The sequence below is a fragment of the Pocillopora damicornis genome, chromosome 10 (assembly GCF_964200805.1).
Source record: "Pocillopora damicornis chromosome 10, jaPocDami1.2, whole genome shotgun sequence".
In the NCBI taxonomy this organism is placed as follows: domain Eukaryota; kingdom Metazoa; phylum Cnidaria; class Anthozoa; order Scleractinia; family Pocilloporidae; genus Pocillopora; species Pocillopora damicornis.
This window is the reverse complement of record NC_142679.1, coordinates 7,840,139-7,866,873: the sequence shown is the minus strand read 5'-3', so window position 1 is coordinate 7,866,873 and position 26,735 is coordinate 7,840,139. Positions and strand designations below refer to the sequence as shown.

General features: G+C 39.3%; 3 protein-coding genes across 7 annotated transcripts in view; 2 read left to right on the top strand and 1 right to left on the bottom strand.

The window, feature by feature from the left end:
• The first annotated feature begins 2,402 nt into the window (after nucleotides 1–2,402).
• On the top strand, nucleotides 2,403–7,170 carry LOC113682485 (uncharacterized). The gene is made up of 6 exons (XM_089184253.1): nucleotides 2,403–2,409; nucleotides 2,812–2,958; nucleotides 3,810–4,326; nucleotides 4,875–5,112; nucleotides 5,184–5,359; nucleotides 5,697–7,170. Exons 1-6 carry the CDS (start codon nucleotides 2,403–2,405, stop codon nucleotides 6,091–6,093), a joined length of 1,482 nt encoding a protein of 493 aa, XP_089040379.1. The 3' UTR covers nucleotides 6,094–7,170.
• Nucleotides 7,171–12,367: 5,197 nt separating this feature from the next.
• On the top strand, nucleotides 12,368–19,133 carry LOC149038719 (uncharacterized). Of its 4 annotated transcripts, XM_089184014.1 has the most exons (16): nucleotides 12,368–12,911; nucleotides 13,335–13,437; nucleotides 13,674–13,701; nucleotides 13,750–13,894; nucleotides 13,992–14,123; nucleotides 14,385–14,555; nucleotides 15,366–15,505; nucleotides 15,773–15,884; nucleotides 15,991–16,074; nucleotides 16,200–16,380; nucleotides 16,525–16,620; nucleotides 16,890–16,976; nucleotides 17,224–17,275; nucleotides 17,424–17,489; nucleotides 17,850–18,028; nucleotides 18,167–19,133. In XM_089184014.1, exons 1-16 carry the CDS (start codon nucleotides 12,774–12,776, stop codon nucleotides 18,874–18,876), a joined length of 2,424 nt encoding a protein of 807 aa, XP_089040140.1. In that variant the 5' UTR covers nucleotides 12,368–12,773; the 3' UTR covers nucleotides 18,877–19,133. The 4 variants fall into 4 exon arrangements, with proteins under 4 accessions (XP_089040140.1, XP_089040139.1, XP_089040136.1 ...); XM_089184013.1 differs by having other exon boundaries at nucleotides 13,674–13,894; XM_089184010.1 differs by lacking the exon at nucleotides 16,890–16,976 and having other exon boundaries at nucleotides 12,577–12,911; nucleotides 13,674–13,894.
• Nucleotides 19,134–23,433: 4,300 nt separating this feature from the next.
• The window catches only part of LOC149038718 (uncharacterized), a 6,484-nt gene continuing 3,182 nt past the window's right edge, over nucleotides 23,434–26,735 (bottom strand). Inside the window, exons 2-7 of one of the 2 annotated variants that reach the window (XM_089184021.1) lie at nucleotides 26,674–26,735; nucleotides 26,417–26,589; nucleotides 25,549–25,687; nucleotides 25,003–25,071; nucleotides 23,956–24,570; nucleotides 23,434–23,751 (exon numbers count right to left, since the gene is read on the bottom strand). The exon at nucleotides 26,674–26,735 is cut by the window's right edge and continues 71 nt beyond it. In XM_089184021.1, coding sequence (XP_089040147.1) covers nucleotides 24,272–24,570; nucleotides 25,003–25,071; nucleotides 25,549–25,687; nucleotides 26,417–26,589; nucleotides 26,674–26,735 — 742 coding nt within the window. In that variant the 3' untranslated portion in view covers nucleotides 23,434–23,751; nucleotides 23,956–24,271. The remainder of the gene's footprint in view (nucleotides 23,752–23,955; nucleotides 24,571–25,002; nucleotides 25,072–25,548; nucleotides 25,688–26,416; nucleotides 26,590–26,673) is intronic. The other variant, XM_089184022.1, reaches the window with a different exon arrangement.

Here is a 26,735-nt window from a genome sequence, read left to right as displayed (position 1 = left end):
ACACAGAAGAACAAAAAAATGACAAGGAATGCTTTTGAATATTAAGAGGCTGGAATAAGCTAGAAACCAAAACTGAATTTTAAACAGTACAAAGTTAATTTGATCTTCCAATGTTATTTAATTTTAACCATTAATCGAATTTGCTATTTAAATTTATCCCCTCTATTTTTCTGGATATTGTGAGCAAAAACAAACAATTATCACAAAATGCGTGGTATACAATGGTTTGATTCACCAATGTGGCAAAGGCCTTTCACTGTCTATCCATAAAAAGGGAAATAATTTGTAAAATGTAAGACATTCTGCATCTTGAGTGTATACTTATTCATCCATGTGAAATTAAAGGTTACTTGAAATAAATGTGAAAGATTTATAGGATTTTCAGACCCCTGATAACAATTACTGATGTACATTTTAGATATATGAAAATTCACATATTTGCACTACGGTGGAAAGATGAAATTAGAAGATCCTCGCAGCTAAGAACACTACTGAAACTAGTAGTTGTAAGTAGGACCTGAAAAAAATTTTCAGGCCTGTACGAGATTTGAACCCATGACCTCTGCGATACCGGTGCAGCGCTCTACCAATTGAGCTAACAAGCCAACTGGGAGCTGTACCCAATTCATTGACCAGCTCCCAGTTGGCTTGTTAGCTCAATTGGTAGAGCGCTGCACCGGTATCGCAGAGGTCATGGGTTCAAATCCCGTACGGGCCTGAAAATTTTTTTTCAGGTCCTACTTACAACTACTAGTTTCAGTAGTGTTCTTAGCTGCGAGGATCTTCTAATTACTGATGTGCTGATTTGTTGTACTTAAAGGTTGTGATTTTAGCAGAAATAGTGGGAGAAATTTCTGGACCTGGAATTTTGATGCAAATGTCTGTTTAAGTCAGTTTAAGTCAGTTAAAAACTCTCCTGTTTCAAGATTACATGATTGCCACACCAGAACCTTTTGTATTCTATATTGTGCACCATGTTATGATTACGGTTTCAATAATAAAAGGTGCTAAGTCAAGAACTTTGCAAAATATCTCTACATACAAAGAAATAGATTGTGGTTATGTACTCCAAATAGCAGGTCGCATCAGTCTTCTGTAAGGAAGTAACAGAAATTGCAATGGTGGTTTTGGTGGATGGAGAGAAATATCCACCAAAACCACTTTATTCTATGTGTTATGAGTTATGATAATCATTATGAACGTTTGGTCGGTCAGCAATAATTGTGCAACATAAAAAATAATTAGCCAGAGCACTAACTGCTAATTAGTGGTATAAATCTTTTGTTTCCCTGAACATCTAACAGTGGCTATAGATAAAATTTAAAAAATATATTGTTGATGGTTTTGGTCAAAGTTTTGGTGGATGCTCCCTAATGACATCCACCAAAACTACGTAACATCTGGGCACCTTCTAAATACGTGAAATATCTGCATAAAATTGCGTAAAATGTTTTATAATACTACAATTGAACAATAAATTAATACTTACCTTTTCTTGAGAAAAAGTTTTGACGCAATTTCCCAAACAAATAATACACTTAGGTCATCGGGATAAGTCGGGATATTGTCGTAGCTTCGTAATTTTCATTTAGTATAACAAGTCATGAGTTGTCCATAATTCTATCTCAGTCCCTCTCGACCAAGGTGGTTTTGGTGGCACCCGATTCGCTCATAATTAACCGCTTACATGCGGATTTAATTAGTATCAAATTAACGCATACAAGCGGTCAAAGAAGGGCCTATTTACCTATCGAGACCTGAAAGGACTCAAGGCCTGGTGCCATAGCCTGCGAACACTTGAAACGGGAAAGCACACTCCGACATCCGTCAGAAGGAGGTCATCTCGGGTAGATTTCCGATTACGAAATCCGAGCTCGCCCGATGTTGTCTTCGTGATGAAGGCCCTATTTAGCATATTAGACCCGCAAAACAGAGTAGAAACGAACACGTGCTTCGCTTTCGCTCATGACTTCGTATTAGGCGTAAGATATTTGCATTTTTTTCCGTTGCTTACCTATATTACAGACTCCACAAAATTTTTGCGATGCCTCCTTTTCACGGATGGCCGATTACAACTACAACATAGTAACACCTCCGCGAAATCTGTCAAAAGGAGGATTTTAAAACACCGGAAATGGAGAGGAAAGATAAATGATACGGTCGATTAACTCCCAGACAATTGAATGGTCCAAACTCGCAAAGGCGGGAAATTTTTTATCGTGCGAGATATCAAAGTATCTGTTTGCTCACTCAATTCGTATTCAGCGTTCGGCCGTATTCCAACTGATAATTTCGCTTTCTGAACAAAATTTCCAATTCTATGATGGCACGTAAATTAACTTGTCAAGAAGTGAGTTCATTGTTTGAGAGAAAGTTGTCTGAAAGGTCAGGTCTGGTGAAGGATGTCAGGTCAGCAGAGTTCATTCTTCGAGAATATGAAACTGCCACCGTCACCAAACTCAGTTGTAGCAAGTCAACTGACAAAGGTTTTGGAAACACAGGTGAGAGGCCAATCTTCTTGTCATATGCGATTGTATTTTTTCCGTCATGTAATATCCTGGGCTTGATGTTTCTTGGTAGACATTTGAATAAAGTAGGGGGATTTGATCTAAAGGCACTTAGGGGGGATGGTGAGCGGTAGATGAGAGTTGACTGTAAGAACGATATCTCACTTATTTGACGGGCCCTATGCATGCTCGTGACAGGTATCATTATCGATGTCATGATCCTTTTTGACACATTATCGTCTAAAGGAAGGGTGACAAGTTGACTATGCTTCTCAAATTTGTAAAAATTTGTTTTGTAACATAGACTTGGCAGCTAAAAAACACAAGGTATTATGGGAGGATAGTCGTCTGCCATTTGATCACGTCCCATTTGTCGTGGTAAATCACAAGGTATACGATTGTCAACATGGTGTAGATAGACATCTAAGCGAGAAAAGGAAAAAAACAAGCGGTACGTTGAAAGTATTTGTATTTAAATGATTTTGCAGATTTTTTATTTTGCGTTGATTAATAACTAAAGGTCAAGATCAAGTAGCCTTGAGTTTCCTCCTCCTTGCATAAAGATAAGAGAGTAAATGATCTGAAAAGAGGACTCGATAGGATAGGATATTTCAATGTCCAACGTGGAAGAAAGTTTCAGTGGAAACGTGGTGTTATATCGCTGCTTGAAAAGTTTTCATTAACAAGAAGACTTCTTTTTTCCAAAAACATAGGCCGGTGACCACGCCTATCGAAGAAATGGAGCTGGCAAGCTTTTATAAGAATCAAGAAAACTCAACCGTCCCGCTCAAGTGCACATGAGAGAAATCATCAAATTTCCGGAGTACAAGGTAAGTCGGAATAAAGAAATTGCAAAATGTAATTAAAACTAGGAAAACGCCGACTTATAAATGACATCACAAAAACGTCAATTTGTGTTCCTCCTTTTGACCTCTAGATCTCGCAAAAGACGGAGTGGCGCTGTAAGAGTCATTCCGAAAAGCTGCGCAACGCCATAGATGCTGGAACGGCAAAAACTGAAAGGTGGATTAACATCCATTTTCCCTCAGTCGATGAACGCACCGTGCACCCAACTGGAGAATTTCGAGAAGTAAGCTCTTACAATTAAATACCCAGTTACCGTCGTCACAGTTTTTGTTGCGGGCTACGTAACTGGTCCTTCTCATAGAAATGAGTGGGTCAAAAACCGCATTTAGTCGTGTACGTAAGAATTATTTTTCGATTTTCTTAATCTCATTATTTACTTTTTTTACGCTTGATTTCTGATTCATTCATTTCTTTGTTAATTTTGAATTTGGGCAGGAGGTTTGTTTCAGCGCATAGATGAGAGGCTCGTGGCAAAAATACAAGAACTCGTATGTGCAGGAGCAAGATCAGAGAAAGAGATACGCCGACATTTAAAGATCTTTGTGCAAAGAGAATTATATCGAGGGAAAAAAGCGCCATTGAAGACCAACAGACGCTTCTATCCCTCCAAAGTTACGATTAGAAGTCACATGTACAAATCCTTAGTCAAAGAAAGGTTCTTGAAAATTGACCAGGAGGATCTTCAGGAAAAGGTGAAGCTTTGGAGGGAGATTTCTCCTGAGGATTATTTTGCGTTCCAGCCCTATGTAACTTACAACGAAGAGGGAGAGGAACGAAATGGGGATGATGATGATAGCAGTCGTAGCGATGGTGAGGAGGATGATGAAGATATCATATTGAAGACGCCAACTAAAGGGCTCCTATTTGCACACCAGACGAAAGATCAACGACGGCTTTTAGAACGCTATGGAAATGAAATAAGTATGCTAGACGCTACTTATAAGACCACGAAGTACAGCCTCCCTCTTTTCTTTGTAGTTGTGAAGACCAACGTCGATTATCAAATTGTAGGCTCTTTCGTCATCCAAAGCGAAACGTCAGATTCCATTTATGAAGCCCTCTCGATAATTAAGTCTTGGAACCCCACCTGGAACCCCTCATATTTTATGGTGGATTTCTCAGAAGAGGAGATGTCTGCAATTGGCAAGTTATTTCCAGGTATTAAGATTCTTTCTTAGAGCAGTGTCACACTGCGAAAATAGATATCTATGGATTCGTAATTTATGACCATTTATGGTTTTATAAAAGAAAGATGCGAGCACAGTCACCATCTTCTAAAATCTAATACGTCTAATGAACGTCTTGATTCTGAAACAAACAAAGTACACGACAAAAATCAACTCCCATGATCACGTTTACGATAAAATTCTCGACAGGTGGAAGAGTATTTTGTTACTGTTTCTCCCTCTAAATAATTATTAACATTCGTCATGTTAAGCTGGTGCCAGTTTGATTCTTTCATGCAAAGTAACTTCATTCATTTTATCCTTTTTTTCCAAGTGCGATCTACATCTGCGACTTTCATCGTGAGCAGGCATGGGAAAGGTGGCTTTCAAAGTCCAGCAATGGCCTATTGAACGAAAAACAAGAAGTCCTTGCAAAGCTGCGAGCGATAGCTAAGGCCCGCACGGAAGAAGAGTATCGGCATAGATTGAGCGACCTCCAGGATAGCGAAGAATGGAGGACAAATACCAACTTAAGTAACTATATCACAAAGACATGGCTGCCTCAACATAAGGTATATGCATACTTACCATCATATTTTCTTGAATTTCTTGCTGGAAAAGCTAATTTTTAATTCTTTTATAGAAATGGGTATGGGCGTTCAGAAGAGACCGCTTCCTTACAACTATCAACACCAACAATGGCGTTGAAAGGCAGAATAAGGCTTTCAAGTATGATTACCTAGCAGGAATCAAACAAAGAACCTTGAGTGGGATGCTCTCAGTGCTAATAGATGAGTTCCTTCCTGACAAGTATCTCAAGTAAGTAATTCCTGCTTTCCGTGTCCAGTCACATGCTGTCTATATTTGGAACATTTTGTGTTTATTTGTACACTTTGGTATAGAACGTCTCGGTTTCAGTGTGAAATGCCCGGAAATTTAGTAATGAATGAAAAAATGAATGAATAGAAAGATGTTTTATTGTTTTAATAAATTTTAACGGACAGTTAAATAGTCTAATGAAAGAAAGGGAAAAGAAAGTTATTTTTCAATATGAGAGAGTGACTAAGTGGAAGGCGAGACAGTCTGTAAAGGCGTGATACAAATACCATTACCATGGAGTAAAAAGGAACATTCTGATAGCCTTATTGTGTCTCAGGTATGTGGAATTAAATACAAAACTTCAAGCAAGTTTTCGACGCTATAACTCAGCCATCCCCTCCTATTTAAGAGAACGACCGCACCACATCATAAAACATTCCATGGACAGGCTATCTCTTGCGGAGTCTATCCCAAGTAGCAATGTCACAGTTATTGACATGGAGAATGGCGAGTTTTTGGTGAAAAGCCAAAGTAGACTCGAAGAGAAGAAGATGTACAAAGTCATGTTTGGGACCAAGCAGCCAAGCTGTGAGTGCTTTGATTGGGAGAGGCAACGGCTGCCATGCAAACATTTTTTTGCCGTATTCCAGCACGTCCCGTCATGGTCGTTCGATAGACTTCAAAAGAATATCGAGATTCCCCATTCTTCAGTGTCGATAGAGATGTGCTCTTAGCTGGTGAAAAGGAAGAAGGCGACGGTATTGCCGATGGGAAAGTAGTCGACTTACCTCCATGTGTGCATGACGAGGTTCACGATCTTCAGAAGCAATCGTCGCAGTTTGAAAATATACCTCAATCGACTTTACGACCCCGAACCCATGCTGCAAAATGTCGTGAACTATTGGGTCAGATAAAAAACCTGACCTACACTGCAGAGGCGTGGGAAGTTGGTGGGAGTTTACGGCAAGTTCAGGAAAAGCTTGAAGAGTGTCTCGACCTTCTGCAGAAAACAGCCCCCAAGGAGGACGGTATCATTCTGGAAGCTCCTCTCCTGAAGTCTACTATGAAAAAGAATTCGCGCAGGATGAAAAAAAGGAAAGTAGACTATAAAAGGTTGCCAGTATGTCAGAAGAAAAATATTTTCACTGGACGTGTAGGGGAAAGAGCAAACAACATGAAAAGGGGGTATAACGTCAGCTTAAACGATATAGAACGCCAGCCTGCCAAACAGCCGAAACTCGCACACATCAAGAATGCCAACTCAAGCGCCGAGGCTCAAGTAAACATAAACCGCAGTGTGAACGTGAATAACTCTAATGGTTCAAATTCAAACGCCAATCAAACTGTAAAGGCAAGCACCCCTTACACACCAAACACGACCACATGCATCACCAGCACCGCAAACGCAAACATCATCTCCTCCATTAACACAACCTCGAGCACAACCAGCACTGCAAACACATGCATCATCCTTACAGTAAACGCGACAACGAACACAAACCTGGCCCAGCAAAACAAAAAAGATGATGAAGTAGAATTTGTAAAGACCTCTCACAGAAGCGCCTCAAAGGCCGGTACATTCCATCTCTCGGAACAGGACATTAGCACCATTTCAACTGGAGACTGGCTCACCGACCATATTGTAGGTGCAGCTCAGTCTGTTCTGAGGGAACAGTTCCCTCACGCAAGAGGATTGGAAAATACAACTTTGGGGCCTATTTTTAATTTTTCTGTTCAAAAAGGCCAATTTTCACAAATCCTGAATACTGGCAGCCATCATTGGGTGTTGGTATCTACTGTAGGATGCTACACTCCTTCTGTAGTGTATCTGTACGACAGCCTGTTTTCGGGAAGAATTGCAGCAGTCGTGCAGAAACAGATTGCATCAATTATATACGAGGAAGGAACCAGTTTTAAGGTCATTGTACCAAATGTGCAACACCAGAACAATTCCGATGACTGTGGAGTTTATGCTATTGCTTTTCTGGTTTCGCTACTACATGGCCTCAATCCTGCTAATCTGACATTTGACAGGAAGCTGATAAGACAACATCTTTTAAAGAGCCTGGAGAGTGGATCATTCGACCCCTTTCCCCTCTCTAAAGTACCCGAGTGTCGAGACAGGAGGCCACTTTTTGTTCAAGAGGTCTCGGTAATATGCGAGTGTAGAATGCCGAGGGAAGAGTCAGACTCGAAGTCTCCTTCTCGTTGTGTGAAATGTTGTAGCTGCAAGGAGTTTTTTCACAGGAAATGCATTTCAACAATTATTTTGGAAGATTCAAGTGCAAACTGGCGTTGTCCAAACTGCGAAAGAGCCTTTAAGCAGGAAGAGAAAAATAACCATTAATTTAACATGTAGTATTAAAAACTGATTCTCAGAACTTCCCATTAATTGTTTATTAAGATAATCGTCGAAGTAAATATATAGGTGTAGTAATTTTTTATCTATGTAGAAGTCAGCTAAAAGAATTTTTAAAATGTATTCATGAGAAACTGTTTCTTATAGATCTTTCCCTAAGTACGCTCTTGCGTTTAGAATTGAAAATCCTCATCTAAATATTGTAAAAAATATTATCGTAGAATATTTTCAATGATGGTCATGGCACAACGCAGATAGAGGAAATGTAATAGGTGAGACAAGTCACGGATTATCCTTGTCGACAAAAGTAATATCGCCTGCTACATTATATCCTAATCTCCGTCCAATCGAGGTAATGTACAATTTTTTATCAATTACCATATTAGAAATAACAATATATCGCTTAAACTCTGAACGTAACTGCGTTAAATTTATTTCATCAGAAATCCAGAAGATTTCCGGTGTTTTAAAATCCTCCTTTTGACAAATTTCGTGAAGATGTCATTACGTTGTAGTTGTGATCGGCCATCCGTGAAAAGGAGGCGTCAAATGTATTTTGTGGAATCTGTCATATGGGTTAGCAACGGAAAAAAATGCAAATATCTTAACGCTAATACAAAGTCATGAGCGAAAACGAAGTAAGTGTTCCTTTCTACTCTATTTTGCGGCTCTAAAATGCGAAATAGGGCCTTCATGACAACATCGGGCGAGCTCGGATTTCGTCATCAGAAATCTACCCGAGATGACCTCTGGTGTTTTAACATCCTCCTTTTGACAGATTTCGTGGAGGTGTTCCTATGTTGTAGTTGTAATCGGCCATCCGTGAAAAGGAGGCATCGCAAAAATTTTGTGGAGTCTGTAATATAGGTAAGCAACGGAAAAAAAATGCAAATATCTTACGCCTAATACGAAGTCATGAGCGAAAACGAAGCACGTGTTCGTTTCTACTCTGTTTTGCGGGTCTAATATGCTAAATAGGGCCTTCATCACGAAGACAACATCGGGCGAGCTCGGATTTCGTAATCGGAAATCTACCCGAGATGACCTCCTTCTGACGGATGTCGGAGTGTGCTTTCTATGGGCGGCCGTCACCACCAAAAATACAAGGATGTCAAATAGATCAGCAAATACATAGATGGCTTAAGGATCAGTTGCAGGATAGCATAGCTAATAAAGGAGTGGCATGGCCAAATTATAGACAGTCTAGTTTTCCTTAGTGAAACAGAACACCCTAAACATGAATAGTTTAGCCAAATGAGAAACGGTCTAGTAGCCCATGTTGAGTTGGAACATGAGATTGTGAAATGGACTTGTTGAAAACTGGACCGAGAGAGTCACGTGATTTTTTGTTTGTTTCTTACCCCCCACGAATTGAACTTTGAACTCTTGATAAGAAAACTCTTCAACGAAGGAATGTAAATTAGGAATGCGTGAAAAACTGTCCCGTATATTGTTATTCTTACAGTCTTTACTATTATCTTTAGTTGTCCTGTTGTATCCGTTTTATACAGGACTAGCTCAATTACGAATAGCTTAGCACTCATTTGCAATACAGTACTCAAACGGTGTAGCGTTGCGTTAAACGGTTCAGGGTAACGTCGAGTAGTACAGCCTACGCACAAACGGTGTAGCGTTGCGTCAAATGGCTCAGCGTAATGTAGAATGGTACAGCGTACACACATATGGTGTAGCGCTGCGGGAAATGGCTCAGCGTAATGTCGAATGGTACAGCGTACATAAAAACAGTGTAACGTTGTGTGAAATGGCTCAGGGTAATGTCGAATGGTACAGCGTACATACAAACAGTGTAGCGTTGCGTGAAATGGCTTAGCGTAATGTCGAATGGTGCAGCGTACATACAAACAGTGTAGCGTTGCGTGAAATGGCTTAGCGTAATGTCGAATGGTGCAGCGTACATACAAACAGTGTAGCGTTGCGTGAAGTGGCTTAGCATAATGTCGAATGGTACAGCGTACACACAAATGGTGTAGCGTTGCGTGAAATGGCTCAGCGTAATGTAGAATGGTACAGCGTAGACACAAATAGTGTAGCGTTAGGTCGAATAGCTTTGCAAAACATCAGACGCTCTATCTGAACATTAAATTGCTTAGTATTACTTGAAATATTTCGATGTTGTGGCGAATCGTCGTGGCGTGACGTGAAGGCTATGCCACTCCTTTATTAGCTATGCTATCCTGCAACTGATCCTTAAGCCATCTGTGTATTAGCTGATCTATACGACATCCTTGTATTTTTGGTGGTGACGGCCGCCAAGGCATCTCGCCGAAACCACCAAAAATACAAACCGCAAATGGAACAGCGATCTGCTGGGGGCATGACGTCATCGAATGTGAAGACTGACACGAAACCATTACATGGCGTAGCCGCTGGGGTGTCTACAAAACGAAGACCCCTGTTAATTTCACATCGGTTGGTGCTGAGGAACGCTTTGGGTTAGTTTTTTTAACTGTCCGTGCCTTATTCGGGCAAAAAAATTAGGGTCTTCGGTCTTCGGTCTTCGTTTTGTAGATTTTGATATGACCGCAATTCAACCAAAGAAGAGCGAAATAATCAGGCCGGCGGTAAGTCAGGCTTTTGCCAAAATGCAAAACGCAAAAAGGCGAGAACTGTCAATCATTTATGGTTGGTGAAAAGCGGCTAGATTTCATGAGCTTTATGTCTGTAGAGTGCAATCAGCCGGCAAAAAGTTCCGTTGTACGTGTTGGCACTAAAGTTGACGTCAATAGCTTGCAGAGAAAAGGTATTTGTCTGTTTATAAATTTTAAAAATTGTTTCATTTGTGTTTTTTTATTCTCCAGAAATGTTTGGCTTGTGTCAGTTAATTGCTCTGAAAGTTTGTACTTCCGGTAAAATGTAAATTACCTTTTTTCGGGTTCCGGACTAAAAAGTGAGAAATTTACAAGTCAAGTGAGAGCAACAAGAGTTCCAACTAAAAAGAGTTTTTCAAATGAAGACATTCAATTATGACCCAAATAAGAACAAATAACGCTCCCGGTCTTCCTTAGTGCTTTAAATTATTTGTTTACTCGCAAACAGTTTTAGCAACGGTCTTTACTTTTTAGATCCACACGGTTCTTTTTAAACGGAAAACAAAAGCCGCAGTTATTTCGCGTCAATTGGCGTCACATTAATTTCACATCGGTTTGTGCTGAGGAACGCTTTGGGTTAGTTTTTTAACTGTCCGTGCCTTATTCGGGCAAAAAAATTAGGGTCTTCGTTTTTCGGTCTTCGTTTTTCGGTCTTCGGTCTTCGGTCTTCGGTCTTCGGTCTTCGTTTTGTAGATTTAGGGGGGCTTTTCTACAAAACGAAGACCCCTGTTAATTTCACATCGGTTGGTGCTGAGGAACGCTTTGGGTTAGTTTTTTAACTGTCCGTGCCTTATTCGGGCAAAAAAATTAGGGTCTTCGTTTTTCGGTCTTCGTTTTTCGGTCTTCGGTCTTCGGTCTTCGGTCTTCGGTCTTCGGTCTTCGGTCTTCGGTCTTCGGTCTTCGGTCTTCGTTTTGTAGACACCCCAGCGGCTACGCCATATAATGGTTTCGTGTCAGTCTTCACATTCGATGACGTCATGCCCCCAGCAGATCGCTGTTCCATTTGCGGTTTGTATTTTTGGTGGTTTCGGCGAGATGCCTTGGCGGCCGTCACCACCAAAAATACAAGGATGTCGTATAGATCAGCTAATACACAGATGGCTTAAGGATCAGTTGCAGGATAGCATAGCTAATAAAGGAGTGGCATAGCCTTCACGTCACGCCACGACGATTCGCCACAACATCGAAATATTTCAAGTAATACTAAGCAATTTAATGTTCAGATAGAGCGTCTGATGTTTTGCAAAGCTATTCGACCTAACGCTACACTATTTGTGTCTACGCTGTACCATTCTACATTACGCTGAGCCATTTCACGCAACGCTACACCATTTGTGTGTACGCTGTACCATTCGACATTATGCTAAGCCACTTCACGCAACGCTACACTGTTTGTATGTACGCTGCACCATTCGACATTACGCTAAGCCATTTCACGCAACGCTACACTGTTTGTATGTACGCTGCACCATTCGACATTACGCTAAGCCATTTCACGCAACGCTACACTGTTTGTATGTACGCTGTACCATTCGACATTACCCTGAGCCATTTCACACAACGTTACACTGTTTTTATGTACGCTGTACCATTCGACATTACGCTGAGCCATTTCCCGCAGCGCTACACCATATGTGTGTACGCTGTACCATTCTACATTACGCTGAGCCATTTGACGCAACGCTACACCGTTTGTGCGTAGGCTGTACTACTCGACGTTACCCTGAACCGTTTAACGCAACGCTACACCGTTTGAGTACTGTATTGCAAATGAGTGCTAAGCTATTCGTAATTGAGCTAGTCCATTTCACAATCTCATGTTCCAACTCAACATGGGCTACTAGACCGTTTCTCATTTGGCTAAACTATTCATGTTTAGGGTGTTCTGTTTCACTAAGGAAAACTAGACTGCCTATAATTTGGCCATGCCACTCCTTTATTAGCTATGCTATCCTGCAACTGATCCTTAAGCCATCTATGTATTTGCTGATCTATTTGACATCCTTGTATTTTTGGTGGTGACGGCCGCCCATAGCTTTCCCTTAAAACGCGGCTTTGAAAAAGCTTTGGATACCATTATGCCTCCTAAACGCGATTTTAGGTCGAAAAAAAGTTTGAATGTAGTTACTTTTAAAGGAGGAAGAGCTATAAGAAAGTCGAAGTTTAGTGTTCCAGTTCGATATGCCGCCCAGCAATTAACTGATACAACGTCTGTAGTCGCCGGATCTTCTGCGGCGGTTTTTCTTCAGACCAAGAAGACCTTCCCCATATTGACGAACATCATGGTTTGAGAACCAACCAAAGATCTAAAAGTAAAAAAGTGCGACTGAAGCGCAAGTTAAAAGCTTACCATGAGAGGAAAGCCACGCTGGCTTTGTCTTGGCTCAATGCGAGAGAGCAGCTCGTCTCAGCGCTGTTGACCAGACAGGCTTTGCCTTTGGGGCAGATGTGTGTCATTCCTTTTTGCGAAGAAGAGGCGTGCGGTAGATGCCTTCACTGCAGTCCAGGGCAATTCCTATGCGCAGATCACATCAATTTAGTTCACGCAGGCGGTAGATCACTTCACCACCCGGAAGTTTGGAAAGTGAGTTGAAGATTTATGGAGGACAATCTCCTCCAGTCACCTTTTCAATTATGTTGTGAAACCCGATTTCTTGTGTACTCTGGCCGTTAGGCAATTTCATTTGTGAGTACGTTGTCTTGTGGTTTAATTGCAGAGACATCCATCTTTTTTTTCTTACAACTATATCACCTCTATTCAATTACTTCACTTGATGTAGTTTTTTCTCAACTTCAATATGCATTATGTCCATGAGACCTGACCCATTTTTATACAGAGGAAAAAGCTAAAGCTGCAAGGATAATTTTTTCTTGCAAGCATACATATAAATTGCTCTATACTCAGAACAAAGTAAAGTTTATTTTGGCAATTTTGAAAGAGTTGGCTGATTTAAATGGTGTGTGATTTGTATTCACCTGATTCATGTAGGATATTTTATGCTCTTAGGATGGAAGATTTGTGCCATATCAGTTTGGTGAGTGTGTATGGACCACACCTCACAACATGGATCATGGATATGTGCGTGACATTATAGCTGTTGGTTTGCATGGTAAGTAACTAACAGCTGTGCAATATGTAACTTTATTGTGAGATAGGTTGCCAGTCTGCAATTACTAGTACTACTTTTTACTTATACTTATATTTAAATAGTTAGGTTACCTCTTCCAGGAAGGTCTTTGTTTGTGTTTTAATTGTTTTTTTTTCAACACAGAAAGGAATTAATAAACAAATATTATTATAGAAGAATACGACTATGGACACTCTATGGTGTTTGTCTTTATACAGGGCAGCAGAATCCCATCAAAATCAAATGTTGCGAGCATGAACCAGAAGCCATAACGCTGGTCAGGAATGGTTTCTGGCCATCTACTCCAAAACAGCCCCAGGTAGCCTTTGACCTTGAATTTATGGCCTTGCTCCAATACATTTTCTTAGAATGTAGAGTGTCTTTAAGGTCAATATGTCAGGCACTGCAGTGGCTGGTCCCACCTGCTTCAAAGGTTTATGTAAGTATTCATTCAGTAATTTTTTTGTTCTTATGCTTATCAATTCCTTTTTATTTTCTTAATTTATACAATAAATAAAGTATTTGTTTTCCTTTAGATTAAGGACATCTACTGGCTCCTTGTTGGAGATTGTTTCTGTGAGTTCCGGTATATGTCTAGCATGTTGAGTAACCTGAAGCATTTCAATCCTTCGTATGAGAATGAACATGAATGTCCTGCATGTCCTAAGGTTTGTAATAAGTCATCCTTCAGATGAAATGTCTAAGTGAGTAATATTTACCTTTAGAAATCTCAAATAACTATTACTATATGTGTTGGCATAATGAATGATATAATTTAGACAAGAAACATTGTTTTGAATCTTTCCTAGTGGTCCTCATAGTGTGGCAGCTGGTCTTAGCATGAGTTATTCCATTGTTTTTCATTCATTTAGGCGTAAGAAATATTTTTAACATGACATTTCTAATAAGATTTTGGCATCTGATTGTAGGAGAAGGGAAGTTTATTTATCTCTGTTGATGCATTGTTTGGATGTGTCCGCAAATGCAGTGCTGGAACTAGTGGAAAGTCCTCAAATCATGGAGAGGAACTGTTCATTAGCCAAGAAAAAGTAGATGCATTTCTAGCTAATTACAGCAAAAGACCCAGCAGCAAGTCAATGGTGTGTGAACCAAAGGACTTTTTCTCTTACTTTATATTTTGTTGCATTGCTCTAACCTTTTGTTACCCATCAGTACTCATACCACTACTCAACCATTGCAATGAGAGACCAAAAGTAACAATTATGTTCGTTACTTGTAATAATGATGTTAGTGTTGAATAATTTAAATATGGTACAGTTTGAAGGGTTAATTACTTTGGTAACATTCTGCCCAAAATACATGTAGCTCAAATATATTGTTAGTTTGTTCTGTAAACTTAATTTACAAGAACTGTGTGAATTGTCAGCTTCAAGAACAAGTACATAATCTTTATTGCAGCCCCCTCTTTTCCTTGATCTTTTTCTATTTTTTTTTTTTTTTCAAATACAGTTTTTTTCCCTCTTTTTTTTTAATTGATTTATGGTCTTTAAAGGTAATATCTTTGTATTTGCTTACACAACTAACTCTGCCAAGGGTATCTACTGTCACTCTTGCTTGTCCCAAGCCTGAATGAAAGAGGAAGGGTTGTTATCAAGCAGTAAATTTATTTGGTTGTCCCATTTTTTAAATTTTTATGAGAAATTGATGAATGATTATTATTTTCTGCCAATATTTTCCTTGCCACCTTTCCCATAATGTAATGTTTAATTTCTAATGTGAGGGTTCACCTCCAACAACCCATATCTACTTTGAATGCTACACATACATGAATGCTACATAGATCTTAATTCCTGTTCTGTTTTTATCTTTGATACTTCTGCTTTAAATGACATCTCAAGAAAAGGTAGAAAGGAAGTTGAAGATTAAGAGTTAAATGTTTTCTGTTGTAGGAGCAGTGTAATCAGTTTCAAGCTGGCTCCAATCTCCGTTCCAAAAACAAATCCACAAAGCTCGATGAGACGGCCCTCTTTGGTGGAGGCTGCAAGCATGAAGTGCCACTGAAGTTTTTCAGCTTAAAGAGACGAGAAGAGTATGTACATGCAAAAGGAAATCTGTACATTATTGGTCAGCTATTGTTAAGAAATATGTAACCAGAGTGCCTTGTAGGATGCAAAAATTAAGAGACATGTCACTTTTTAGGTTCCTAAGGAAAAAATTTATATATGATAGTCGTACTGCTGTATAGCATAACTCTGTTTTATACACCATTTCTATTAGGGTACTCAATGAAACTAGGGAACAAATACATTACTGCATGGACATTGTGGCTAATAATGATTATATTTTTATTAAACAGGATTGGAAATGCTGTGTATTTGCTAAAATGGATTAAAAATAATGTGCAAGATAAAGCTATCAACATTCACTTCTTCTATGATATTGCATGTGTGCTGGATACACATTTGAGAGTAAGATTTTTTAGCGGTTTTATTTGAATTAAGTTGTGGTCATGGTACTCTGGCATTTTTGCTTGTCAAATGATGCCCTGTTGTTTTTGATTTATCTTCTCTGTAGAATACGCACCAGGAAACATTGCTTGAAAATGTTACTCTTGCGATACCTGCATTTCACTGCTATGGACACAAAGTTTCTTGTCAGGTATTTTGAAATATTTTCTTTTAGAACACTTTTGAGGAGTTGAAAAGTATTGAAAATCACATGCATGCTTACTCTAAAACAGTTATTGTTTTCATGAAGCTTTGTTTGGTATTTTGTAACGCCAGGTCAACTACAGCGGAAGACGGCTGGAAGGGTTCGGGATGAGTGATGGCGAGGTGATGGAGAGACTGTGGTCTTACTTGAGGCCAACAGCAAAAATAACGAAGGAAATGACTCCAGCCCACCGAGTTGATACATTAACTGACTTCTTGATGCATTACGCTAAAAAGTCAATTTCGAACCTTGGTAATTTAGCTGTTAATCTTCACGTTTTACAAATACAGTTATCACCACAGTATATCATATTATAAACGATTTGTGATATGTTTTCGTAAACTCAATCGTTATCTTGCTTTTTTTCACCATGTTTCGTTATCCCCAAAAATTTAGGAGAACGACTTCGTGACCATTTAAAGAAAGCAGTGGAAACGGAGAAAGAAACTGAAGAGCAACTCAATTTGCTTCTTGAGAAGTTGAATGAGACAGGTAGGGATTTGATTTCGTTACTTTCGTTATTTTTCCCTTCAACTAATTACATTGTTCCTTTACGTGTTAAAAAGAATTAGACTTCATTGCATGTGCGTCCTTTTGTGAGCTTTATGTCGTAAATACATATTGTATATTCTCTTCCCTTCATTAGCGAATTGGCATTTGGGTATTGCGGGATACTAGAAATTGAAACTTCGATGATTGTAACTTTGTTAGATACATACTATGTCTAGATGATGATACAGCCCCATTTTACTATTACCTAGGTATTAAGGTGGACGTATCCAACGTCTCAGAGTGGAGCATGATGGAGAAATCTACGGCTAACAAAGCGGCCAGTACAGGAAGACCCAGTACGTACAAATTTCGCCTATTCATTGAGGGGAACTTATTTGGAATGGTTCACCTTTAACGACCAATAATAATTATGACAAATGAATGATTTCCATAGTACTTTGCCCCCCTTTTGATTACAGAGTGATAAATGTTTTGAAGTGCTTAAGAGGAAATTAGAGTACCACAACTGAAGTTCAGATAGGTACACGCAAGTTACTTAAACAGTTACAAGTTCGTGTATGATTTTACGTTTCCTACTTGAAGGTTCATCACCAGATGATTACCCGGACAAGTTGAGGCAGTTTTTCTGTGTAAGGTATGAAGTAGCATGGGGATCTGGTTTTCATACAATGTTTACCCCAAATTTTACAGTAAATGTGTCAATTTTGGTCCATCACTTTCTGTCATTTCTCCTGACTTTCTCTGATGCTTGTCTTCTGAATTTTCAATCTGTTCATTAACAGAACAAACCTGCAAAAATGTTCCCCGGCATCTGAAACTTGGAAAGCACTGACCGATCAGCTTGACAGGTATGAAACCATATTTTGGATCCTGCAATTTATTCTCCTCATCTGAGAACCAAATGATCTTTACGTAAGGATATTAAAACGATTTTCAAGTGAGGTCCGCCAAAACAAAGCAAAGAACTCATTACCAGCCACAAAATCTAGAAATAGCTTATCATACAAGTAAACAAACAACCAGGCAGTCGGGCAATCAGAATTATGGAAAATTCCATGTCATTAAACGTGGAAGTCGTTATAGGTATTATACTGGGTTCTTAGGGCAAGTTTTGATTGCCAATCGCACTTCAAAGCAATGCAAATCCAAACCAATAATTTCAACCAAATTTTGGGTTTCTCCTTTGTTTTCCTTTACGCTGGTAATAGGTTGGATCAACAGCTAAAGAACCTTGAGGGCGGCCAACCCCGATGGTCTCCTGACAGTAGCATGTATATTGCATACCTCCGCGATTTGCAAGACAAGCGTCGAGAAGACTTGCTATTATCCATACATGTCAAGTGCTCAGAAAGGTGGTTTCTCTTACAACTGATGAAGAAATATGCAGGTATTGCATTGATATGTTTCAGTGCTAACAGTCGTCGATAAGAAGCCCGATTACAGCTAACCAACACATCGTATTGAAATGATTATAACCTAGGCTTTCTAGGGTATCATTTTGACTCATGTCGTGTTAATTCTTTAGATGGACAAGCCATTGCAAAACGGCTTTGTACGCAAATTACAAAGGCAACGGGAGCCATTAAACAGCTTGTCAAGGAGTACACAAGACAAAACGTTGACACGGTGGGTTGTAAATACCCCTCCACAATTGCGGTTGAAGACGCGCTAAGCATCGACAGTCCACTGTGGCGTGTACTAAACGATGACATCCAACCGCAGTCTGCTGTTCCCTATTGTTTAAAGAGGCAACTCATTGATTTGTTTCACACACGCAAAAGATGCTTAGAGGAAATAGCCAACACCAAAGAAGAAATGGCTCGAATGTTCAGTCATTTCGAGGGAAAGTTGAAGGTATTGGACACTTGGTCAAAGGAACTGATGGCACAGAAAGATACGGAGCGAGCTCGCGTATTACTCTCCATTGCCCGCACTAAAATGGATGAGCTTTCCGTATTCACAGGTCATCTCCACGGTCTCTTTTCTAATGATGATGATAGCCATGAGGAATGTGAAGCTCAGTGTGACCTTGGAATTTTCCCCGAAGTGGATTGTGATGATGCCGATGAGGAGGTTCAGATGGAGGACGATTACAACACTGATGAAGCTGATGTGGTTCAACAGCTTGGCCAAAGTGAAGTCTTTGAGGACCTGCGTTCCGTTCTCAATGCTGAATACGGAAGTGACAGTGAATCTGATTCAGATAGTTCAGATTTAAACACTGAAATATCTTGATTATAACTTGAGTCGTTTCAACTGCCTGTTCCTTTTCCTCTTTCACTCAAGAATGTGAATCTACGAACAAGTGTTACCAATCAGCTAAAAAAAATTAAGCTCACTGTCAATTAGTCAGTCACTTTATACGACAAATAACAGCTGTCCTCCACGAATTAATTCAATCTTGTTTTATCGACTTTGCCTTCTTGACGTATCCTTACCTGGTCATTTTGTTGTGACGTTTGAAGCCTGATTAAATTGAAAAAGTTTCAGCATTTTGGCCTAAGTGTCTTTGTTCGCGGGACAAGTATTTTAACGCATGGCAATTGCGACCTTTATTAAAATTATTTAGTGCATTATTACATGAGTCAAGAACATCTAAGGTTCGCAATTTTGCTAAAACGAGTGAGAGTGTGAGTGTGGGTCAAGAGCAATATCCCATAAGAGCGACGAGGGAGTCGAGGCATCGGCCAATGTCGGCAAAATGGGTCCAAGTGTCCCATAAATACCATAAGAAAGTTGTGGAAACTGGCCTTTATGGCCAAAATGGGTCCAATTGCAAGTCAGTGTCGATATCCCACAAAGATCGTGGGAAACTTGTAGAAACTGGGCAATATCGCTAAAATGGGTCCAAGTGGGAGTCAAAATCGTTATAAGCAAGTTGTGGAAACTGGCAAATATCGCCAAAATGGGTGCAAGTGCGGGTCAATGTTGACATCTCAGGAAAATGATAGGAAAGTCGCAGGGATTGACCAAAATCTCAAAAATGGGTCCAATTGTGGGTCAATGCTTAGATCCCATGAAAATCATTGGAAAGTCGAAGAGATTGGCTGAAATCACCAAAATGAGTTAGGGTGCGAACCAGTGTCAACTTCCCATGAGAATCGTAAGAAAGTCGCGGAAACTGGCTGCTTTCGCCTAAATTGGTCCAAGTGGGAGTCAAAATCGTTATAAGCAAGATGTGAAAACTGGCAAATATCGCCAAAATGGGTGCAAGTGCGGGTCAATGTTGACATCTCACGAAAATGATAAGAAAGTCGCAGGGATTGACCAAAATCACAAAAATGGGTCCAATTGCGGGTCAATGCTAAGATCCCATGAAAATCATTGGAAAGTCGAAGTGATTGGCTGAAATCACCAAAATGAGTTAGGGTGCGAATCAATGTCAACTTCCCATGAGAATCGAAAGAAAGTCGTGGAAACTGGCTACTTTCGCCTAAATGGGTCCAGGTGTGAGTCAAAATCGTTATAAGCAAGTTGTAGAAACTAACAAATATCGCCAAGATGGGTGCAAGTGCGGGTCAACGTTGACATCTCATGAAAATCATAAGAAAGTCGCAGGGATTGACCAAAATCACAAAAATGGGTCCAATTGTGGGTCAATGCTTAGATCCCATGAAAATCATTGGAAAGTCAAAGAGATTGGCTGAAATCGCCAAAATGGGTTAAGGTGCAAATCAATGGCAACTTCCCGTGAGAATCGTAAGAAAGTCGTGGAAACTGGCTAATTTCGCCGAAATGGATCCAAGTGCAGTCAATGGCAATTTCCCACAGAAGACACAGGAAAGTCGCAGCACTTAGCCAATATCGCCAAAATCGATGTTTTCAGATATCTCATGAATATTATGGTAAAGTAGCAGAGATTTGCCAATATTTCGTTAAAATGGATCCAAATGCGAGTCGATGTCGATATGCCATGGAAAATTTTCAAACTGACCAAATATCGCCAAAATTGGTATAACTGCAGGTCAATGTCGATATTCTTTGAAAATCATAGGTAAGTTTCGGAAAATGGCAAATATCGCCAAAATAGAGCCGGGTGCCACTCAATGTCAATATCTCATGAAAATCATAGGACAGATGTGGAAACTCGCCAATATTGCCAAAATAGGTTTAAGTGCAGATCAACAGCAATATCCCAAGAAAATCATATGAGAGTTCTGGAAACTGGCCAATATCGCTAAAATGAGTCCAAGAGCGAGTCAATGTCGATTTCCCGTGGAAATCATGGGAAAAATTTAGAAAACTGAACGTAATATCGCTAAAATGGTTCCAAATTAATGCGTGTCGACAAGAAAATAATATGAAGGTGAGAAAATTTGCCAATTTCGCTAAAATGAGTCCAAGTGTGGGTTAATGCCAATATCCCATAAAAATGTATAGAAAGTTATGTAAACTGGTCAATATCGCCAACATGAGTCCAACTGCGACTTAATGTCAATGTCCCATGAAAATATCAGACAGATGTGGAAACTGGCCAATATCACTAAAATGGGTCTAGGCGCGGATCAACAGCAATATCCCATGAAAATCATAGAAGAGTTATGGAAAATTACTAGTATCGCAAAAATGAGTCCAAGTGCGATTCAATGTCGATATCCCATGGAAATCATAGGAAAAATTTGGAAACTGACTAATATTTCCAAAATGAGTGTATGTGCGGACCAACAGCAATCTCCCATGAAAATCACAAGACAGATGCGGAAACTCGCCAATATCGCCAATGGGTCTTAGTGCTGATCAACAGCAATATCCCATGAAAATCATAACAGAGTTCTGGAAACTGGTAGTATCGCCAAGAGTCCAAGTGCGAGTCAATGTCGATATCATTGATACCGATATCATTGAAATCATAAGAAAAATCTGGAAACTGACCAAATTTTTCCAAAATGGGTCTAAGTGCGGACCAACGGCAATCTCTCATTAAAATCATAAGACAAAAGTTGAAAATTCGCCAATGACGTCAAAATGGATCTAAGTGCGAATGAACGTCAATATTTGATGAAAATCAGAGAAAAGATGGCAAAATTCGCTAATATCGCCGAAATGGGTATAAGTGCAGGTCAACATCGATATTCTGTGAAACTCATAGCCAAGTTGTGGAAACCGGTTCATATTGCCAAAATGGGTTCAAGTGCGACTCAATATCTCATCAAAACCATAGAACAGATGTGTAAACTCGCCAATATCGCTAAAATAGGTCTCAGCGAGGATCGGCAGCGATATCTCATGAAAATCATATGAAGGTGAGGAAATTCGCCAATATCGTCAAAGAGAGTCCAAGTGTGGATTAATGCCAATATCCCATAAAAATGACGAGAAAGTTATGTAAAGTGGCCAATATCGCCAAAATGGGTCTAAGTGCGACTCAAGGTGAACATCTCATCAAAATCTTAGGACAGATGTGGAAACTCGCCAATATCACTAAAATGGATCTTAGTGAGGACCAACAACAATAGCCCTTGAAAATCATAGGACAGTTCTGGAAACTGGGCGAGTCGCCAAAATGAGTACAAGTGCGATTAAAAGTCGATTTCCCATGGAAATCATAGGAAAAATTTGGAAACTAACCAATATTGCCAAAATGGGTCTGACTGCGGACCAACCGCAATCTCCCATGAAAATCATAAAACAGATGTGGAAATCCGCCAATATCACCAAAATAAGTCCAAGTGGGACCCAATGTCGTTATCCCATGAAAACCATAACAATGTTACCGAGTTTTCATTGCTCGAGAACTCTGGTTTGGCTAAATTCACGTCTGCTGCAAATTGTCTTTAATTCTCTGAAAGGTGGTGAAATCTTCGTAAACACTCGGCTCAGAACAAATGTGGTGCATGCCAATAGGAAACAAGTGATAACAGGGATCAGTTCTTGATGTATTACGCTGTATATCAAGTATACTACGTGTATCCTCCTGGGAAGGCTAACACACACACACACACACCCACAGTATTCGGGGTTTTACCCAATGAAACCGCTAAAGACCAAAGAAATCCGGGCCATACAATCTTCGTTTCGTGTCTTAATTGGTTTCATAACACCAAAGTAACCACAATACAAAGAAAATGAATAGAAGGGACTGTTTCCCCCTTATTCTTTTCAAAAAAAAATGACACTTTTCGTGTTGTTCCGTGATACGATAGAAAGCCTAAAAATGGAAACTTTTCAGACCAGTTCATAAGGGGATGATGGACTACGATACTAGAGTCATTGATTGATATGTAAAGTACTAGCATTGACAAGACAATTGACCAATAGATTTGCTTGTTACTCGCTTTCATTATGCTCCTGCACGTCGGCACTTGTTATTTATTACTGGTTTTTGTTAGGTAAATACAAGTGTTAATGGTCTCTCGAGAAAAATTGGTTCAATAGCACCTCTCACCAGTTAGTTCTTAAGCAAGTACCTTGTGCAGCTTTTATGATTACTACTTTAGCTTCTACTCTAGCATGGTGTATGTTAGAGCGCTCTACGAATAAAAGTATACTGTGGAACCAAACGCTATCTCTTTCTTGACGTCCGTACAAGTTCACTCGAAGTAGATCGCTGTGTGCCAGGAAATCGCGACGAGTTCCGTTCTCATTAGCCGAGTGGTCTCTGCCGAGTTAATTCCCCCCGTTTGTACGTTTCCGGCAAGTTCAGTTTAGAGTGCGTGAAAACTTATCATCAAACTTGTTAGGAAACTATGCGATAAACATCGGATATGCCATGCTCGATGGACAGTGCTTTTTCCTTTTATTGCCAAGAAATTAACCAAATAAACATAGAAAAAGCAAACAAACACACAAACAAAAAATAAAAATTAAGAGATTTATTTGCCAAAACCACGTTACAATTTATTGTGCACAGTTCCAAAAGGTTATGGCGCCTTCACAGGGAGGTCAGCCTGAAGAAGTAAACTTCAGCAAGTCGAGTGAAAATAGGTTGCCGGCTCTAAAGGCCATTCATAAAACCACCGACAAAAATCGATTCTCCGTCATAGAATGCACCATTCAACCACAAAGTTTTCCGGATTCACTGTGCGCCCATGAATGTGTGTTTGTGGTGGAAGAACAAAAACCACACGTGTTTCTCAGGCCGTGCTTGGTAACAGCATTCCAAATTAGTATCTGCGTAAAAAGGGTTACAAAGTAAATAACGTTGGTGTTAAATACTTAGGAGACCAAATGGTACACTAGTCTTTCATTCCAGCATGATCACTTTGTTTCATGGAAATTCCTAATTCCTTTTCACACGTAATAAGCTCGTCACTTTGAGTGGTAAACACGCTTAACACTGAACTTTACAAAATCAGAGATAAAAAACTTGCTCACCTTTGGAAACGATAAAACCAGCAACAGAGGAAGTGCTGCGTTGAGATTAGGAAGGAGTACCAAGAACAATGGATGCGCGGGAAGTACAGTGGTCGACACTCACTGTGGCTCTGGTTGCAGATGACTGATAAACACTTAAAGAACTTGTGTGTGATGAGGTTGTGTCAAAGTGAAGGAAGAATGTATGGTATGTTGTGTAAATTTCATCTTTTCGACTGAGGTGTTTTGTAAGTTCAATTAGTAGTTAGTTTGTTGTGAGTTGGTATTGTTACGGTTGTGAATAGCAGTGGTTTTTAACTTAAACCGGGAGTACTAATTAACAGGAGGTCGACGAATTAACAAGGGAAGGAGTGGGCGTAGGAGAAGTTGATGTGTGAGTGGTGGCTGAAGGGGTCGTGGAACTATCCATGGAGGGTACAGGCAAAGAAATACCAAAGCTCCAGTCATGACGGGCGAGCCACAGCTTTCGGCGCTGGCCGCTTCCGTAAAGAGACGGTTTACGCGGAATAACACCAATCTCTTTCTTTAAATCCAAGGGAAGGTTATTAAATAAAATTCCCAATTGCTGTATCTTAGCGTAAGGCATTTTACTTCCTCTGTTTCCGACAAGTTCACCTACAAAAGACAAAGACAGAGATTGACTGGAAAAAAAAAACGAGGCTAAAAGCCACTCCTTGTTGCGTTGAATATGACACTTATACAGAAATCATAGCCATAGATAAAGGGAATAACCACATCAATACATTAAAAGCAGAAATAAAATTTATATTGGGAAAGAAGACTGACTTTTTTTCGTATTGCAACAAATCACAAGAAAAGGCAGAAGCTGAGTGTAAAACAGCTATTGACCCCTTAAATGCTTCAAATAGTAGTTTATGGAGATGTAGTTTTCAATCATGGGTCAACTGAAACTAAATGCGGCCATTTCAGTGGAAAGAGAAAACAAATATATTTTTCAATAATTTGGAGGAACACCAGCTAGATCTTCGAAGACCTTAATCCGCACGTGCATGGATAAAGGCAAATATATGCTATAAAAACGCATACTGTATTTGAAGTTGAACACTTCTTGTAGATGTTTTACTGACACGTCTTGCTCTTCCACCAGGGAATTACCTATAAAGTAAGGACCTATTTTCACTGGAAATATTATGCTTTCTTTTCTAAGTTCTTAAGAAACGAGATGCTTGGTGTAATAAGTTGTTGATCTAAGCATCAATGTAATGAATTTCATTGGGATTCATTTATTGTTTTAATATATTGAGATTATATTGATATTTAAGAACATAGATGTACACTTAGAGTAACAGAAATTGAGTACCGGGACTACTGCTCTCAATAACCTTTTTTTGAGGTTCTGTTTATGTTTTGAGTGAGGGAATGAAATGCAAATTGGAATTTACAGGTAATTGGTTTTACTAATTGTTTTTCTTTTTTTCATCAACTCATGTATGGAAAAATCCAATTCACAAATTCTCAAGCGCAAAAATTTGAAGAAAGATTTCAACATTACAAGTAAAATTAGAATGAGCTTCTGAAAGTATATATCAAGAGTAAAGTGCTAATTAGTGCATATCTACAGTCAGTACTCACAGTGTAATCTACTTGCAAATGTTTCCATGATGTTTGTTTTTAAAAGGCTGTCACCAATCCCAGCTGAACCTTGGTAACAAACACCATCATAAGCACATAACATCAGTGCATGACCACCAAGTGTTTCCAGTTCTGCAACCTGTGTAAAACATTGATAAGGATTGGTAACAATTAGAAGAACCAAATAAGTGTGATAACAAATATACTCATTACTTAAGCAATGTCAGTTTGTTTAGTGCTGGATTAAAGTTGTATCCCATGATGGGAGTGCATGGTGACAAACATTCAATTACATGAAAATTACTGAGCTTGCATACTAAGAAAGTTGTGTAAATCAAGGAAAAGAAAAAACCTAAAAAGTAAGATATTTAAAACAGGTAATTATGAGTAAGTTTAAGAATAACTTTCATTGTTTATTAAGAGCTTGCTGAGACACCTGGTGACCAACTGTAAAATTATAAGAAAGGGGAAAATTTTTGGCATATCTTAAATTACAATCCACACAGATAAATATCATAATTTTATTTGACAACAGTCAATCTACCAGTAATATAAATGTAACAATAAGAAAACTGAGAAATTAATGCTGATCAATTAAAATCAATGTCGAACAGAAAAATTCAATACGAAATGCTTGTTTGCTATTATAGCACAATTTAAGACCAGTTTACAAATTAAACAAAATCATAAGGTCAGTAAATGTATTGGGTATATCATTTCAAGAACTTGTCAATCCAGTCTTTATACAGCTTGGTGAGTTGAACTTGGTCATTTATAAACCACAAAGTTCACATCACAAAATGTGATAAATATCATTGTAAGTTTGTAATAATGATGATGATAATGACAATGATTATTACTAGCTGACCTGTTTCATGATGTTGCCAATTATCTTCTTGGCTTGTTTATCAGCTGAGGATAGTGACACAGCTGACCCTAAATCTGTTGCCACCTTTTTGTAGGCATCTCTATCTGAGTCAGACAAGTTCCTCCACTTTTCTCCGATGGTGCGAAAGACCTCTGCACTTCCACCAGTTTGTTCTGTGGAATAAAAGGACATGATGCATTTTTCAACTTAAAAGGTAAGATGTAAAGCACAAATTTAGCTAGATCAAGAATGACTACCTTTGTGGAGAAACTCCCTTGTGAAAGCATTAAAGCCGCTTTGTTTCCTCACTAGTTTCTTT

Excerpts from the sequence above, each read along its gene's own strand:
- LOC113682485 (XM_089184253.1), top strand. Across the intron at positions 2,959-3,809 it reads GAAAAGGAAAAAAACAAGCG|GAGGTTTGTTTCAGCGCATA; the intron begins GTACGTTGAAAG and ends GAATTTGGGCAG. Across the intron at positions 5,360-5,696 it reads CTTCCTGACAAGTATCTCAA|GTATGTGGAATTAAATACAA; the intron begins GTAAGTAATTCC and ends ATTGTGTCTCAG.
- LOC149038719 (XM_089184013.1), top strand. The coding sequence starts at position 12,774 with ATGTGTGTCATTCCTTTTTGCGAAGAAGAGGCGTGCGGTAGATGCCTT. Across the intron at positions 16,621-16,889 it reads TGAGAAGTTGAATGAGACAG|GTATTAAGGTGGACGTATCC; the intron begins GTAGGGATTTGA and ends ACTATTACCTAG. Across the intron at positions 18,029-18,166 it reads ACTGATGAAGAAATATGCAG|ATGGACAAGCCATTGCAAAA; the intron begins GTATTGCATTGA and ends TTAATTCTTTAG.